Consider the following 17,128-nt stretch of genomic DNA (forward strand, 5'->3'; position numbering starts at 1 on the left):
GGGGTCTTGATTTAATGTCTCACCTGAAAGATTGCAACACTGCCACGGTGGGAGTGTCAGCCTGCATAATGTACTCTGCTCTGAACTTGAGACTTTTGTGACCTTCTGACTCAGGTTTGAAATTTCTGACCATGTGTTTGTCGAGTGAAATTTAAAACCGAAGCATCTTCAGTTGTAAAATATTTTGCATTAAAGCTCACTATTTTTTTCAAGCTATCCATCATTAGTTTGTTCTGATGGTATGAAATATCTCATTCTCCTAATGGCGTATGAGATTCCATATGAATCTATGGTAGAACATAAGCCCTTGGCTCAAGAGATTAGTCTAACGATGGAATTAATTTTCAGAGATCCGAGGGAATTACCCATTAGAGACCAGTGAATTCTGATCCATACACAGCAGCTTCCAGGCCTCGGCTGATTGGAGGCAAATTGTGTTCATTCCACACGAGTGTCCGACAATGACCATCTCTGACAAAGAATCTAACCATTCTGCTTGACATCCCCATTATTCAATGTCTCCTTATCAACATCATGGGGGGTCACCATTGACCAGAAACTGATGTGGATCAACCAGCCAAATACTGTGGCTGCAAGAACAGGTCAGAAGCTAGGAATCCTGGAGCAGTAATTCACTTTCTGTCTTCCCAGTGCCTGTTCAGGATGGTGGACCGGGTTTGGGGAGACAGGATGAGTGCAGCTCCAACAATTATCAAAAAGCTTGATGCCATCCAGAACAGAATGGCCTTTTTGATTGGTACCCCATCTCCCATCTTCAACATTCACTCCCTCCTCCTCCACCACCACTACACTGACGGCAACATGTACCATCAACAAGATACACTGCAGCAACTCACTCAGGTGCCTTAGACAGCCCTTCCAATTTGCAAACCCTACCATCTAGAAGGACAAGCGTAGCAGCTACATGGAAACTCCACCACTGCAAGCTCCCCGGAGCCACTCATTAGCCTGACTTGGAAATAAATCATCTTTGCTTCAGTGACACTGGGTCAAAATTTGAGAAATCCCTCCTTAATGGCACTGTGACATCAACAGCACCTTCACTGCAGCAATTCAGGAAGGCAGCTCACTACCACTTTGTAAAGGGCAGTTGGGGGTGATCAATAAATGCTGGCCCACATCCGATGAGCGAATGAAAAAAGAGATATATTTGAGACATTAATGCCGTTTCTGTCTCTCCTGATCCTGCTGGAAATAGGGAGTCTGTCCACCACTTTCTATTTACATCTTGTATTCTGTTTGTATCTTGCAGATTCCTGGAGCTGATGGATAACAAGAACCGGGGTTTCAATTCTCCCGTAGCAACCAATGGCCAAAGCCCATCCTCTGGGTCACAGTCACCTGTGGTACCCCTGAGCTCAGCATCCACCACCAACTCCAGCCCTGGAACACCTCAAGCTCCTGTGCAAGCATGTCCTTCTCCATCAATGTCCCCTCCTCCAGCATTAGGGTCAGCCCTGACTGACCCAAACCTGGCCCCTGAGGTATGCCCCACACCGCTCGGTGCTCCCCAGGTCCCCACCAGCACCCAGGCTGCACCGGTCACTCAGCGTCGCAGCTTCATCTCACGACTGTTTGGCCCCTCCTCCACACCAGAACCTCCTGTTCCCAAGGCTGGTAAGACATTGTGCAACTTGGGGGCTATACACAAGGTTGGGGGAGACAGAAGCAAACTCCGTCCTCTGCTGGAGGAGAAATCCAAACAGATTCACTTAGGAAGGAAATCGGGAAAACATTCTTGGAGGTTTAGAACAGTCCAGTAAAACCTGTGATGGGAGGTTTTTATAGCTTGGACAATGATATCGAGGGCAATAGCACTAATGTGATTAATAGCACTAATCTGAGTTGTGCTGCTACTGGTGAGTCATGTTAGAAATCTGGCTGAGCTTTGGGAAGCCATTCCGTGACCTGTGAAGTCAGTGGTTTCTGGAGTATTCATGGAGCAGTGGGATAGTGAGCTTGAAGCTGCTTAATTCTCAATGTCTGTATGTTGTCTGTGTTAATCTACAGCTCGCTGTTCACTTGACAAGATTGTTTATAGGTAGAGAAAGTGAGGACCGTAGATGCTGGAGATCAAAGTCAAAAAGTGTGGTGCAGACAAAATGCCATGATTCCTGATGAAGGGCTTGTGCCCAAAACATAGACTCTCCTGCTCCTCAGATGCTGCCTGACCTGCTGTGCTTTTCCAGTGCCACACTTTTTGACCCCAAGGTTGTTTGTAACTCCCGGTTGTGATGTAATTACAATATGACGCTCCTGCCCCTCCACACCCAGTCCACCCTTCCATACCTCCCCTCACCACCACCTAGTCCTCCCTCCCAATACCACCCATCCTGCTCCCCTATACTTTACCTCCATTTCCCCACCTTGACCCACTCTGCATTGAGCTCTCCTTGCTACTCCCTGACCCTCCCTCTCACTTCCTAGGTTACTATCCTCACCCACACCCTTCCTGGACCATGCCCTTGCCCCTTCACTCCCCACTGTCCTCACCACCTATCGAGACATCTCCTCCCCCACCTTCTCTCCCCCCCCCCCCCCCCACCCAGCACTCATTCAACCTTTCAGCCCCTTTCTTCCTGCTCTCCCTTTTTTCCCCTTATCATTCCCCTCTCACTGTCACACTCTGTTCATACCCGTCTTCTCTTCCCCCCCCCCCCCCCCCCACAAAAATCACTCCTCTCTCATCCCCAATTCCTGGGCTTCTTCTGCTCCTCTTTTACTCCACACACACACTGCCACTTCTCTGTGATTCTGAATCCTCATGAACTGCTCGCACCTTACTCTACACCACCAAAGCTCATTTTATTGCCTCATTTTTCTCTATCTTGCTGTTTCCTAAGTTCTCAGTACACCGAAAACAGGTCCTGTGTTCCTCCTCCTCCTCACCCTGTCCTTTGACCTCCCTCCTCCTCCTCACCCTGCCCTTTGACCTCCCCCTCCTCCTCTCACCCTGCCCTTTGACCTCCCTCCTCCTCTCTCACCCTGCCCTTTGACCTCCCTCCTCCTCCTCTCACCCTGTCCTTTGACCTCCCTCCAGCAGCACCTCCAGCAACTTGTATAAAGTCAAACCTCTCCTGATACCAGCCTCCTTCTGTAGATACCCCATCTCCGAATTCCGCAGAGGGAGAAGTGAAGATGCAAAATGTTGATGACTTTGTCCCTGATGAAGGAATTGATAAGAGTTTCCTTGAAGATCCAAATCCTCAGAAGGAAGGCCACAGTGGGAGACAACAGGAGAGCGACAGGTAGGAATTTCAGGACATGCACAGTCCAACCATCACTGAAACCCATGGGCAGAATCCTCAGGACTGGGAAATCCTGAATTGGGGTTTTCATATGAAACACTGACCTTTAAACTCTCTGTCATTGTGTTGTACGCGGTGGGTTCAGGAACCATTTGGAGAGTTGGGGGTCACTGGGTTGGTGTGGTGGAGGGAGGCTGGAGGTCAGGCCTGGCACCTCTGGAGCCTGACCTTTGGATGAGAGATAGCATGGTCACCATCTTAGTTCGAGCTGAGTGAAGCATGAGCTTGTAGTGCAAGTGGTTTAATGGCTGTGTTTGCCTTACTCTGCTGCAGTGACGGAGAGCGCAAAGGAAATCCAATGGTCGCGGTTTTCCAGGATGACCTCGATCTCGATGACCAGATGCTGCAGGATCCCTATGTGAAATCGCAGATTCCCAGTAAAGACATCACTCTGTCCAGTGATGAAGAGGAGAGTTCAAAAGTCACCATTCATCCAGATCCACTAAAACGGTCAGTGATAGAAAAGGAGCAGCAATTGTTGTACTGACTGTGGTTCGGCATTAGGAGCACCATTCAGTCGATATACATCAGTGATCTGACCTTAGATGTACCAGGTTTCATTTTAAAGTTTGCACATGAGGAAAACTCCCAACAGAGCACATACTCAGGAGGAGGCTGTCAGATTTCAGAAGGATGCCGGCTGGTGAAATTGGCAGTTTCATTACCGATAGAAGTGAATGCAGAGAAGTGGGAAGTGCTGCATATTGATAGGAAGAGTGCGAAGCAATATAAAATAAATGGTGCAGACTTAAAAAGAGGTTCAGGAACAAAGTGACCCAGGATTATATGTGCACAGATCCTTAAAAATAAAAGCTAGTTTAGAACATAGAACAGTACAGGCTCTTTGGCCCACGCTGTTGGGCTGAGCACTTATCTTAATCTAAGATCAACCTAACCTACACACTCCTCAACTTACTGCCATCCATGTGCTTGTCCAGCAATCGCTTAAATGTCCCTAATGTCTCTGACTCTACTCCTGCCACTGGCAGTGCATTCCACATACCTACCACTCTCTGAGTAAAGAACCTACCTCTGACATCTCCCTTATGCCTTCCTCCAATCACCTTAAAATTATGACTCTTTGTGACAGCCATTTCTGCTCTGGGGAGAGGTCTCTGGCTATCTCCTCTATCTGTGCCTCTCATTACCTTGTACACTTCTATTAAGTCACCTCTATTCCTCCTCCCAAGTGTGAAAAGCCCCAGCTCACTCAACCTCTCTTTGTAAGACATGCCCTCCAATCCACACAGCATCCTGATGAATCTCCTTTGCACCCTCTCTAAAGCATCTACATCCTTCCAATAATGAGGCAACCAGAACTGGACACAATATTCCAAGTGTGGTATAACCAGGGCTTTGTGGAGCTGCAGCAAAACCTTGTGGCTCTTACACTCAATTCCTCTGCTAATGAAAGCCAACACATCATACACCTTTTTAACAACTTGGGTGGCAACTTTGAGGGATCCATGTACCCAGACTCCAAGATCCCATTATTCCTCCACACTGCCAAGAATCCTGTCTTTAACCCTGTATTCAGCATTCAGATTTGACCTTCCAAAGTGAATCATTTTGCATTTATCCAGGTTGAACTTCATCTGCCATTTCTCTGTTCAGCTCTGCATCCTGTCAGTGTCTTGTTGTAGCCTGCAACAGCCCCTGACACTTGCTATAAAACCACTGACCTTTGTGTCATCGGCAAACTTACCAACCCACATTTCCACTTCTTCATCCAAGTCATTTATAAAATCTACATGTGTAAAGGAAGTTAAAAGTCACACAATACCAGGTTGTAGTCCAACAGGTTTATTTGGAAGCACAAGTTTTTGGAGCACTGCTCCTTCACCAGGTGGTTGTGCACTGTAAGCTAGTGTTGTGTGATTTTTAACATTGAGCACCCCAGTCCAACATCGGCATCTCCAAACCATGTATCAAGGAAAACTACGTAAAACCTAGTTGTGATAAAGAAACCCCAATTCTTGGCTGTGTTAGTAGCAGATTTGAATACAGTAGTAAAGGCATGATGCTAACCCTTTATAAACCAGAGTTAGGCCTTCACTAAGGAAGCAAGGTCACTGTTTCAAGATTAGGCTAAGGTGTGTGATTTCTGCTGAAGGTTGTGAACTATTGGAATCCTTTACCCCAAGGAGCAGCGAAAGCTGACTCAATACGTTCAAGGCTGAGTTCAGAGAGATTTTTGATTGACGAGGGAGTTGAGGGCTGGAGAACTGACTGTAACGTGAAGTTAAAGCCCCAGTCAGATCACTCCTGATCATATTGAATAGTGGAACAGGTTCCAAGGACTGCATGGCCGGCTGCTGCTAACTCTGATGAGCTTGAGTTCCAGTTTGGAATGTGGTCCCTGGAAGGGTGAAGAGTCGGTATGACGTTCCAAAAGGTATTGGATAAATTACATAGAAATAAGTTTGAGGGTTTCATGGGAGTGACAGTAACTAGAAATTTCTTTCAAAAACTAGTATAGGCTTGAAGGCCCATTAATCCCTTCTGTTAGAAACAATTCTATGTGAGCAGTGAGATGTTACAAAGAGTGTCGGATTTAAATACACCAATATTCCAACTTCATGATGAGCAAAGTGACGACCAATTTGTTCCGTAGTGCAGTGATGTTCCCCGAGTGCTTTGTGTCCTTCGTGTTTGTTACTGCTGACGTGAAAAGCCAGCTGGTGCCTTGAATTGACTGTTTGACTCTAGAGGCCATGACACTCCAGCTCATTCTGTCCCCCATCCAACATTCCTATCCGTATCAGACAGACATCAGGAACTGAACATCATGGTTGACACCATTCTCCCTCTGTGCCAAAGACCAGACGTGGGTCAGAGGGCATGCCCATGTGGATAGCAAACTCTGTCAGTAACTGTTCCTTCCAGTCTCAGCCCCTCCTACTACCATTGTGATGGCACTGTGTCTGTCTTGTTGGGTCAAACAGCCTTGGTGCTATTCCTTCATTAGTAAACCCATTTGTATTTTCCCTTCCTCTTCAGGGCTTCCAAAGGTTTAAAATCCCAGGGCAGAGCTCCAACCAAAGCCTTCGAGCAGGACCTTGGCATCCGTTCATCAACCAACCAACCAGAGCATGTTAACAACAGAAATCCAGCCTCCAGTTTACCTGGGAACAGTTTCCTAACTTCAGTCTCATCTCTGGCCTCTCCGCTCATCCCAGTGCCAGCATCGCTCCATGCTACTGAGGATAAAGGCCAGAACAAACCAGCAATGCAAGAATATAGGGAGTCATCAGAGAGTGATCTCGAGGGACCAATTGCAAAGCAATTGCTGTCTTTTGTCATGGATGACCCAGACTTTGAGAGTGATGATTCCAACAGAAAAAACACAGCCGTAAGTTTCATTTCTGCTCTTTATATTTTAAAATGTAATCTGCTTTTCATTTGAGGTTTTGGACTGGTCAAGCTGAGCAGAGTGACTGCAGGAGAATTAAAACATAAATACTTCAATCACACAGCATTGGCATCTAACCTAAACAGGTACATTGGAACAAAGATAAACTTTATCTCTGTTTCAAAGCAAACATCCTGAGTTTGGCCAAACCCCTGCAACATGCTTTCATCCCTCAAGTAAATGCCGTATGCAGACTAACCACATTCTGAAACACAACACCCTGACTGACTGCTTCCCCACAGATAATACAAATTTGTGGAGACCTTTTTCAGCAAAAACAGATCCCAGATAGACTTCAATATACCATGACTATAAATAATGCCAGACACTTGTGTATTTTTATTTCTGGGTCTGTTTTTCACAAATGGACTGATGTATAGAACTGGTTGCTGAATAGGAAGTTTGATTCTGTTAAAGTCTCTGGTGAAAGAAGAATGACAAATTGCATTATTTAGTTAAGTTCTGTTGTGGTAAAGATACTTACTTGATACTAAATGTTTTGCAAGTCCTGCCGATCTGAAATAGAAACAGAAAATTCTGGCAATGCCTGCAGGTCTGGCAGAAGCATGAGTGGAGACAGCAGCAGAGTTGACAGTAGGGTGGTTATTAAAACGCTGCCGTAGCCCACTTGGGCAAGTGGCTGTTTCTGCTGTGCGCTGTCTAAATGACAGCATCTTTTACCTTCTCAGATTCTTTGCTGTGAAACGTACTGACTGTTGTACTTATCTGTCAGCTCCCAAAAACAATGTGATGATCAGTAAAAGCTCTGTTCACGATACATTGGTTGAGGAATAAACATTAGCCAAGGCACCAGGATTACATTTGCTCATAATCCAGTCTTTAATGTCCTTCTGAGAGGGGAGATGGGACTGTCGGTTTTAGATCTCACCTGCTGGTGTCGACAGTGTGGCTCTCCCACAAAGCTTCATTCCAGTATCGGGTGAATGATGTTCAGTTCTCTACACTGTGACCTGAAGCCATACATTTCTCATTTGGAGCTGAGTGTATTCATGCTGAGGGCTCTTCAGTTTGCAGGGCTTTGAAGCCAGCTTCCTTCCTCATGTCCTGATTCCCTTTCTGAAGTAGTAACTGCTGACCTGTGATGCTTTTTGCAGGAGGCATTCCCAGTTCGAGAGGACAGCTCTGAACTCTCCAATGATGAACTCGGTCTCGGAAAACCCAGCGTGCCAGTGAAAGCATCAATCCGGCCCACAATGCAGACCACTGACTTCGACCTGTTTGGCTTGGGCATTGGTACTAAAACTCCTGCAGCTCCAGAAAGCAGCAATGAAGGTGACAGCACGAGGTCATGCTTGAGAAATGTTTTGAGTTTGTTAATGAGAAGAGTTGCTCTGGATATTAATATAAGACATTTGGTATATTACCAAATTACCAAAGTTTGTCAGTGTTAGATGGGCTGTAGGGCCACAGGATTTTTTTTGTTAAATTGGATCCCTCCTTCATTGTATTTCATTTTCCAAAGCAATCACTTTTTGATTTGCTTAAGCACAGCAGATCAATAACTGACCTAATAATTCAGAGACCAGGTTATTGCTTTGGGGACAAGGGTTCAAACCCCACCCCAGCAACTATAAATTAATTGAAAATGAAAATGTGGTATTTAAAGCCGGTTTCAGTGGTGACACCTGTCATTTTTACCTGGTCTGGTCTACACTTGACCCCAGCCCTGATGTGGTTCCACCCTTAAGTATCCTGTGCAGTGACTGCGCAGCCCACCCAGGTCAAGCACAAGGGCAAGAAGGAGTGGGCAGCAGATGCTGGTCTGACCAGCAATGCCTGCATCCTGTCAGTAAATAACTAAGACTTCCAGGAAAACCTTCTCTGAGAAGGAGTGACGAGAGGCCACCCCACCTGCAGTAAAGGACAACATACCCATTTGCCTTCCTCTTTGCTGTAGCTGTGTATCTCTCTGCATCCACATTATTCTTGATGATTTACATCTGCTCACCACCTACACCAAGTGGGAGTGCAGTCCCATTCAAGGGTAAAAAAATGAGGTCTGCAGATGCTGGAGATCACAGCTGAAAATGTGTTGCTGGTTAAAGCACAGCAGGTTAGGCAGCATCGGATGCTGCCTAACCTGCTGTGCTTTAACCAGTCCCATTCAAGCAAGGCCTAAAATCCAGGACCTTTCTCCCTCTTTCCAGTTCCTAAAAAGATTCTTGTTCAATTCAAAAGGTTAGCTCTATTTTTTTCTCTCCAGGTAAGACGAAGATGTAGGAACAGAAATAGGCCCTGTGCAACTCAGTAAGATCACTCTCCTACCTCAGCACCATGACCCTAGATTCCCTTACTGAGTAAAAATCTTCAACCACCCTCTGCAGTAAACAACTTGACAGAGTTATTAACCCTCTGGAAAAAGCTCCTCCTCAACTCTGTCCTAACCGAGTGACTCCTTACTCTGACATTGTCCTCTTAGGCTTTCCCACGAGGGGAAACACCCCACCCCCCTGCCTTCTATCATGTCAAACTGCCTCAAAATCTTCTGATTTAATAAGGTTGCCTCACAGTCTTCTAAACTCCAATGAATATAAGCCCTATCTACTCAGCCTCTCTCACGTGACAGTCCATCTGGTACCATCTGAGTAAACCTTCTCTGGACAGCCTCTAATGCCAGTATATCCTTTATTCAATAAGGGACCCAGAACTGTTCACAGAATTCCACCTGTGCTCTAATACCTTGTATAGTTTCAGCCATGCTTCCCTATTTATACTGTATTCCCTTTGATGCCAAGACCAACATGCCATTTGCCTTCCCTACCACCCCAACTTGAATGCTACCTTTTTGTGATTTATGTACAAGAGCAGCTCTGGTTAACACTGTTGCCTCAACGGACCAGGGACCTGGGTTTGATTCCACCCTCGGGTGACTGTGTGGAGTTTGCACTTTCTCCCTGTGTCTGCGTGGGTTTCCTCCAGGTGCTCCAGTTTCCTCTCAGTCCAAAGATGTGCACGTCCGGTGGATTGGCCATGTTAAATTGTTCATGGGTACCAAGGATGTGCAGGATTAGCCATGGGACAGGGTTAAAGGGATAGGATAGGGGAGTGGGTCTGGGTGGGATGCTCTATGGAGGACTGGTGTGGACTTAATGGGCCGAATGGCCTGCTTTCACACTGGAGGGGTTCTGTGATTCCCAAATCCCTCTGTGCTGTTGCTTTTTACAGTCTTTCTCCATAATTAAGTAATATTCATCTGCAGTGTTATTCTTGCTGAAATGCATAGGCAAGCTTTTGCCCACTCATTCAGCTTGTCTCTATCCCTTTCTGTCATCCTCACCACATGCCTTCCCACCATGCTGTACATCTCTATGACTATGACTCTAAGTATCATGTGTCAGCACAGCCTTGGTGGGCCGAAGGACCTGTTTCTGTGTTCTGTTTGTTAACCCTACACCCCACCCTTACCCAGTGTGGCTTTAAGGTAGGTCCACAGTGAGGAAGTTTTTCCATGCGGAAGAGGTTAGAATATTGTCTGCAGATATGATCTTCCTTTTTTTTTGGTTCACTGAATATATTTCAGTAAGCAAAACCAGTTCCCTTTCTGAACTGCTGCTTGCTGGAGGTTATTGTTACTAGCTGAAAATGTGTTGCTGGAAAAGCGCAGCAGGCCCTTCTTCAGGGCTTATGCCCAAAACGTCGATTCTCCTGCTCCTTGGATGCTGCCTGACCTGCTGCGCTTTTCCAGCAACACATTTTCAGCTCTGATCTCCAGCATCTGCAGTCCTCACTTTCTCCTAGTTATTGTTACTAGGGCATGTTTCAGTGCAAAAGGGAGCTGTTTAGTTTACTGTATTCACATCAACTCTGAGCATTTTAATTTAGTGCCAATCTCTTGTCTTTACCCTGTAACTGTACACCTCGTTTCTATCTAAATAACCATCCAATCACCTCTTAAATGCCTCAATTGAACCTGCCTCTTCCACACTTCCAGGTAGTGCGTTCCATACCCTAACTACTTACTGTGTGAAAATTTGGCTGATTTTGGTACAAGGTCATTGCAATGGGGGGAATAGCTGCAGTTGGACAGAAGATTGATGCTAAGGTGTTTGAACTATGATATTCTGAGTGTGCTACTCCTGCTGTTTAGCCAGCATTACCTTTGTGCACCAAGACTGAATGACAGTAACTGGATTTGTGGCAGTGGATGATGAATGTTGAGCTGTGATACCTTCGCCTGTGCAGGATGTGCATTATGGTCTTCAAAATCATGCCTGTTGTATATTTGCACCGAACTAGATTTGCGGTCGCATCATGCAGAAATCTAAAAGCAGCAGGCAGTGAAGGTTTCAGGCTGGAAGGATTGTGTGCTTCAAAGACACTGAATTTAGTATCAGATTCTGTATTAAACAAGGGAATGGCCACTCAGTTGACAGGTGAAGTCTTGGAATTGCAGCTATTTTTAGAAGCAGTCATAATAGGAATTGCTGATTGTGTTACTGGGTGGTACAAACATTGGTGGGGGGGTGGGGCGGTGGGGCGGGGAGAGAATGTGTTTGATTTTTGAGGTAGACAACACTTCTCTGCATTCCGGTGTTGCTACTGAAGGCAAGTGAAGTCAGAATTGTATTTCATTGCTGGAAATTCACTCCCATATCTATCAGGTGTGAGGAATTCACCTGAATTGCACCCGTTCGGAGATTCAGTGAAATCTCTCTGGTGAGTTTTTTGCATGCCTTTGTGCTTGGGCCAGTTGCCTCAGACTGCCAGGTCTTGTAGAGTATAACCCACAGCCATAGCAATAATATCTCAAATGGGTGGGTATTGTTGAATTTTACTTTTACTTCACGCATGCTCCAAGTAAACTGAGCCAGGTCTGGGTGAGATGGGGTCAGGTTGATATAAGATGAACAAATTGACCTGCTGGTGTCTTCATTTCTGCACTATCCCTAAAGGTATGAAAGGAGCGTGCCCTGCTCACCTGTATCTGAGGGAAAAGGCTTTCTAATCTTCTGTCAGTTTAAACCTCTTGCACTCATTGAAATCCTTACAACGTCCCCTCAACAAACCTGAGTGTCCTCACAACCCTCCAAAAAGACGGCCTCCAGCGCATTTATATCCTCCGCCTGTTCCCAGGCTCTTTCAAACACAATGTACTTGAAATGCTCTTCACTTATGCAAAGAAGTTAAAAGAATTGCTTTATTATCACTGGCACAAACAACAGTCATTTCACAAATTAGTTACTTTCCACCTCCTTCGTCATTTCTGAAACTGTGTTTCGCTTTCTAAAACAAAAATCCGTTCTGTGTGAAAATGGTTAAAAAGTGCTGAGAAATGTGAGCAGCCAGAGCAGAAACCTTAACCATCAGGTGGGCCTGGGATTTTGTCATGTGGGAAATCCTAAGCCTTTGGAAAACTGGGAGCAGCTTACTCAGGGCCACGAGAGATTGGGCAGGGAAGGAGCAGAGATCAAAACAGAACCTTGTCATCAGCGTGAAAGCAGGCAGCAGGATAGCATGGGAATTCAGAGCTTTGGCTGGAGGGAAAGGCAAAACTTTATGGATTTACTGCAATTTTCTTAGTCGTGTCCCAAATATATTTGAGTTTCTTTAGCTTTTGGTAGGTGTGCAATTTCCTTAGTGGTTACCTGTCACAGCCAAGATATAACTCAGCTCTCGGTTACAGTATTACAGTGTAACCTCCTGCACAACGCCTACTTAAGGTCACTTATCTAAACTCGGGTTCTTTTGCAGAGAAAACCAGCAAGGGTTCCTCCAAAGAAAAGAAGAAGAAGAAGAAAAAACTTCGAGAGGTAAAATGATCTTTTTGCACACTAATGTGTAATCCTCGCAGATTTAAATATTCTAGTGACAAATATCCACAAAACACAGGCTAAATCATAAAGACTAGAGGGAAAATGGGATTGGGGGTCATCGGTTGTGGCTCGATAAGCAATACTGAGTCAGAAATACCCCTCTGAAAACTAAAACGCAATGTCTCAGCTGACCCCACCCCCCAACGCCGTGTCACTCTGAAGGACTACTGCTCTGTCACAGATGCCATCTTTTCACTGAGACATTAGAACAAGGCTCTATATGACCCAGAATTAGAGTCATAGAGATGTACAACATGGAAACAGACCCTTCGGTCCAACCCATCCATGCCGACCAGATATCCCAATCTAATCTAGTCCCACCTGCCAGCACCCAGTCTATATCCCTCCAAACCCTTCCTATTCATATACCCATCCAAATGCCTCTTAAATGTTGTAATTGTGTCAGCATAATTTTGTAAACCTCTATAAGGTCACCCTCAGCCCCCGGCGCTCCAGGGAAAACAGCCCCAGCCTGTTCAGCCTCTCCCTGTAGCTCAAATCCTCCAACCCTGTCAATATCCTTGTAAATCTTTTCTGAAACCTTTCAAGTTTCACAACATCTTTCCGATAGGAAGGAGACCAGAACTGCATGCAGTATTCCAACAGTGGCCTGACCAATGTCCTGTACAGCCGCAACATGATCTCCCAGCTCCTGTACTCAGTACTCTGACCAATAAAGGAAAGCATACCAAATGCTGCCTTCACTATCCTATCTACCTACAACTCCACTTTCAAGGAACTATGAACCTGCACTTCAGGTCTCTTTGTTCAGCAACATTCCCTAGGACCTTATCATTAAGTGTATAATCCTGCTAAGATTAGCTTTCCCAAAATGCAGCACCTCACATTTATCTGAATTAAACACCATCTGCTGCTTCTCAACCCATTGACCCATCTGGTCAAGATCCTGTTGTAATCTCAGGTAATTCCTCACCCCCTCCCCCCCCCCCCCCCCCCCCAGCTACTTTACCCTCAGTCCTCTATGAACATGAGGTATCCATGGCATGACTTGAGAGCAGTGGAGTTGCTCCCGGTTTCCTGATCAATATTTGTTCCCTATATCATAGAACATAGAACATTACAGCGCAGTACAGGCCCTTCGGCCCTCGATGTTGCGCCGACCTGTCATACCAATCTGAAGCCCATCTAACCTACACTATTCCATGTACGTCCATATGCTTGTCCAATGATGACTTAAATGTACCTAAAGTTGGCAAATCTACTACCATTGCAGGCAAAGCATTCCATACCCTTACTACACTCACACCAGGCAAATCCGTGTGTGTTCACTAGCTGTTTGTGGGATCTTCTCTATGTTTCCTATGTCACTGCAATAAGTACACTTTGGAAATACTTCATCAGCTGAGAGACTTTGGACTGTCCTCAGTCTGTGAAAGGAGCTGTATGATTGCAAGTTGCTTGGGGGGAGGATCTAAAATATCAGAGTTTCTAGGCGAAAGTGAGGACTGCAGATGCTGGAGATCAGAGCTGAAAATGTGTTGCTAGAAAAGCGCAGCAGGTCAGGCAGCATCCAAGGAGCAGGAGAATCGACGTTTCGGACATAAGCCCTTCTTCGGGCATAAGCCCTATCTCATTCCTGAAGAAGGGCTTATGCCCGAAACGTCGAATCTCCTGTTCCTTGGATGCTGCCTGACCTGCGCTTTTCCAGCAACACATTTTCAGTTCGTATCAGAGTTTCTAACCATTTTCAGGAAACCTGAAGGTTTAATAGTCTGTAAAACAGTGCTGTTTTATTCTTAACTCAGCTCTGGAATGTTTACAGAATGTAGTATCTTTTCATTCATGATACTTTTTTTTGTATATTGGAAAAAGACAAATAGTTTTATCACATTTTTCATGACATTCTTCAGCATTTTACAGCCAGTCCAGTTTGAATGTGGGGAGTACTGCAGTCTCATTTTGAAAGAGATTTGAATTTGTGAAAATGCTGAAGGCGTTGAGAATTACTTGTCCAGTAGCTTCCCCTGGGGCCTGCTGGAGTGTGCCCAGTTGTGAGTGTGTGTGCACCATGTGTTTTATATTTTCAGGAGGATGAGAAATTGGAGAAGAAGCGACACAAGCCAAGGAAGAATAAAGAGAAGGAGAAAGATGCAACAGAGGAGAGACCAAAAAAGGAGAAGCCAGCAACATCTGACGACAAGAGGAGGAGGAAGAAAGTGAAGACCAAGGACAAAGCTGATGAGGATGTGGAGGATTTGGAGAAGTTTCTAATTGGCAGCGGTGATACACGTGCTGTGAGGAGCAAGGGGAGTGGAGACTATGAGGAACTATAGACTTGGCCTGAAATCTGCATTGTCTTCATATTACTTCCCTGTTCCCTCACTTTAAAACCCCCCGTCTAACATTGGCACAGACGTGTGCCTGAGCTTTGTGGGATAAACTGTTAGTGCCGAGCTCTGGGGATTCCACTCGACTCCCATCCCAGGCTGATTTTGTACATTTCTAACTATTTGTAGGCTGGCTGGTTTTTGAAGGTGTGCTGCTGTGATGCAGGGCTGAAACTTGCCCCAGCGGCCTGGTTACTTCAATCAAATGATCAGTGCCTCAACAGCCCGAGGGTCATTTCCTTTTTCCAGTCTCTTGAGAAATGAGTGGGTTCTGCAAAGTTTTTAGCCTTGAGCCACAGAGTCAATGGTGATCAGATCCAATCTGGTTTCAGGATCCATGAAACTTACTGCAGGCCACGGCTCTGCCTATTGGCTCCGTGTAATGCCCACTCCATCCCAATTCTCTACCAGTTACGTTGCACAGCACTGATGAACAACTCCCACCTACCCCAAAAGTTTTGACTGCATGATATTAAAACTTCTTGGATATCTGAGAGTTCAGGATGCTTTGTCTGTTTCCCCTTCACCATTCCCAATGGTAGCCTTCCCTGGGAAATGCGCTGGTCCTCTGCTGGAAGCAAAGACTGATGCTAGTTGCTGGTCTCTCGCTACCTCAATCGGGTTCCCAGCATGTTTGGAATGAGTGAGGATCCACATCTGAGCTCACTCTCATTAGCTTCTATTTCCATCCTATCGGTTAAAAAGTCACAGAAGTAGCTTGCTGTGACTTTGAATTGAGTGAAAAGAAGAGCAAGTGTAATTAAGGCAGGCTACAGTTGCAAATAAAACTGTAATGACTAGTGTCTAGTTGTTGAGTGAAGTGATCTTAACAGGTGATGAAGGAACCTACCAGAGAGTTAACCAATTAACTGTCTGAACCAACACTGGTCCTGTGCATTATCTAATTCCTGACTGCTTGTGGTGTCATGACATTGTTAGACCATTGGAAGCCTGGCAACTGATATGAAGATGTCTACTGAATGGGTGGCTCAATACAAGAGCCAGGAGTTTGAAGGGGATCAGTTGAGGGCTCTCTGATCTGACCAAGAACTGGAGCTCCTGTTCTCAAGGGCAGCCACTGCTGAGCAAGTGTGAAGCCTGGAACTGATACTGTCTTAGATTTCTAACTCACTTTACAATGCTGTGGTTATGGGGTATTTCCCTTGAGAAACGCTCCACATTGCAGACTATACTGTGGCAGAGCTTGTCAGTAAGTGGGACAATGTCCCTTCCAGCCCCATCATCCTGATGTAGGCTGCAGGATTCAAGCAAGCTCCTCTTCAATCATTACCTTTGACTAAAACTTAATTGGGCACAATCAAGTGCCAGGATACACCAAACTAGCAGGAAAGCTCTTCTGAGGTGCCAGAGTCGCATTGTAATCAAGGCTGTTTTACTGCAGAGTGTGCTATCTGGTTGTGGGGTTGGTGCTGGTTCCAGTATATAGCTGTATTGATGCATGCCCTGTTCTATTTTCTATTTCGCCCTCATTCTTGTGTTTGTAATTTCTACTTTGTGCTGTGTTGATATTTTCCCAGTTGTTCTGTTTTTGCGTTTGTCACCCCCTCCTGCTGGTTATGTCCCATCCCTCCCTCGGTGTTTGCAGTTCCTCTCATGCAATGTTTGTGCTTCTGCCCTGCCACCCTGCTCTCTCCCTGGGGGCTGTGCCTGCCTTTACCTCTAGCTCTCTGTTTACATCTCTCTTCTCCCATCCCCCCCTTACTTTGGTCACTGTATTAACTGGACACCTGGGTTATTGCCCTATCAGGGCATCCTGAGGTCAGAAGGTTGGTCAGACGTCAACCAGCAACTTGGTCCTAGTCCAGTCCAATGTTGCCTTTTGTACAGTTGCCACTGGAGTTTGCCTGCAGCTTAAACATGTCTTCAGTCATGAAGATCCCCATGTCTTTCTTCATGTCGTTCAAAACGAGACCAAGGCAGTCCTTCCTTCCTTCAGGTTGGTCAATGGTCCTGAATAGGAATTGTTGTGGTAATATGTTGTATGCTGAGATTCTCAAACAAGCGATGGGATCCTTTGCCGTTTCTAAGTTGTGAACAATCTGGGTGGAGGAATGTTGAATTCCCAGCATGGTATCATTGCTTCCTCAGTTCCTTCACACCATGTGACAAAGATTTAAACCTGTCAAAGACTGCACACCTCAAGCAATATTAATCCTTTAACATTGCTCCGGCTTAGCAGCCTTG

The 17,128-nt window shown here is 45.6% G+C and overlaps 1 protein-coding gene across 1 annotated transcript in view; it reads left to right on the top strand.

The window, feature by feature from the left end:
- The window catches only part of LOC132825777 (rab-like protein 6), a 126,267-nt gene extending 110,541 nt beyond the window's left edge, over positions 1-15,726 (top strand). Inside the window, exons 9-15 of the mRNA XM_060841243.1 lie at positions 1,274-1,638; positions 3,122-3,269; positions 3,603-3,779; positions 6,330-6,681; positions 7,857-8,034; positions 12,454-12,512; positions 14,624-15,726. Coding sequence (XP_060697226.1) covers positions 1,274-1,638; positions 3,122-3,269; positions 3,603-3,779; positions 6,330-6,681; positions 7,857-8,034; positions 12,454-12,512; positions 14,624-14,869 — 1,525 coding nt within the window. The 3' untranslated portion in view covers positions 14,870-15,726. The remainder of the gene's footprint in view (positions 1-1,273; positions 1,639-3,121; positions 3,270-3,602; positions 3,780-6,329; positions 6,682-7,856; positions 8,035-12,453; positions 12,513-14,623) is intronic.
- The last annotated feature ends 1,402 nt before the right edge of the window (positions 15,727-17,128 follow it).

The sequence above is a fragment of the Hemiscyllium ocellatum genome, chromosome 21, assembly GCF_020745735.1.
Source record: "Hemiscyllium ocellatum isolate sHemOce1 chromosome 21, sHemOce1.pat.X.cur, whole genome shotgun sequence".
NCBI classification, from domain to species: Eukaryota; Metazoa; Chordata; class Chondrichthyes; order Orectolobiformes; family Hemiscylliidae; genus Hemiscyllium; species Hemiscyllium ocellatum.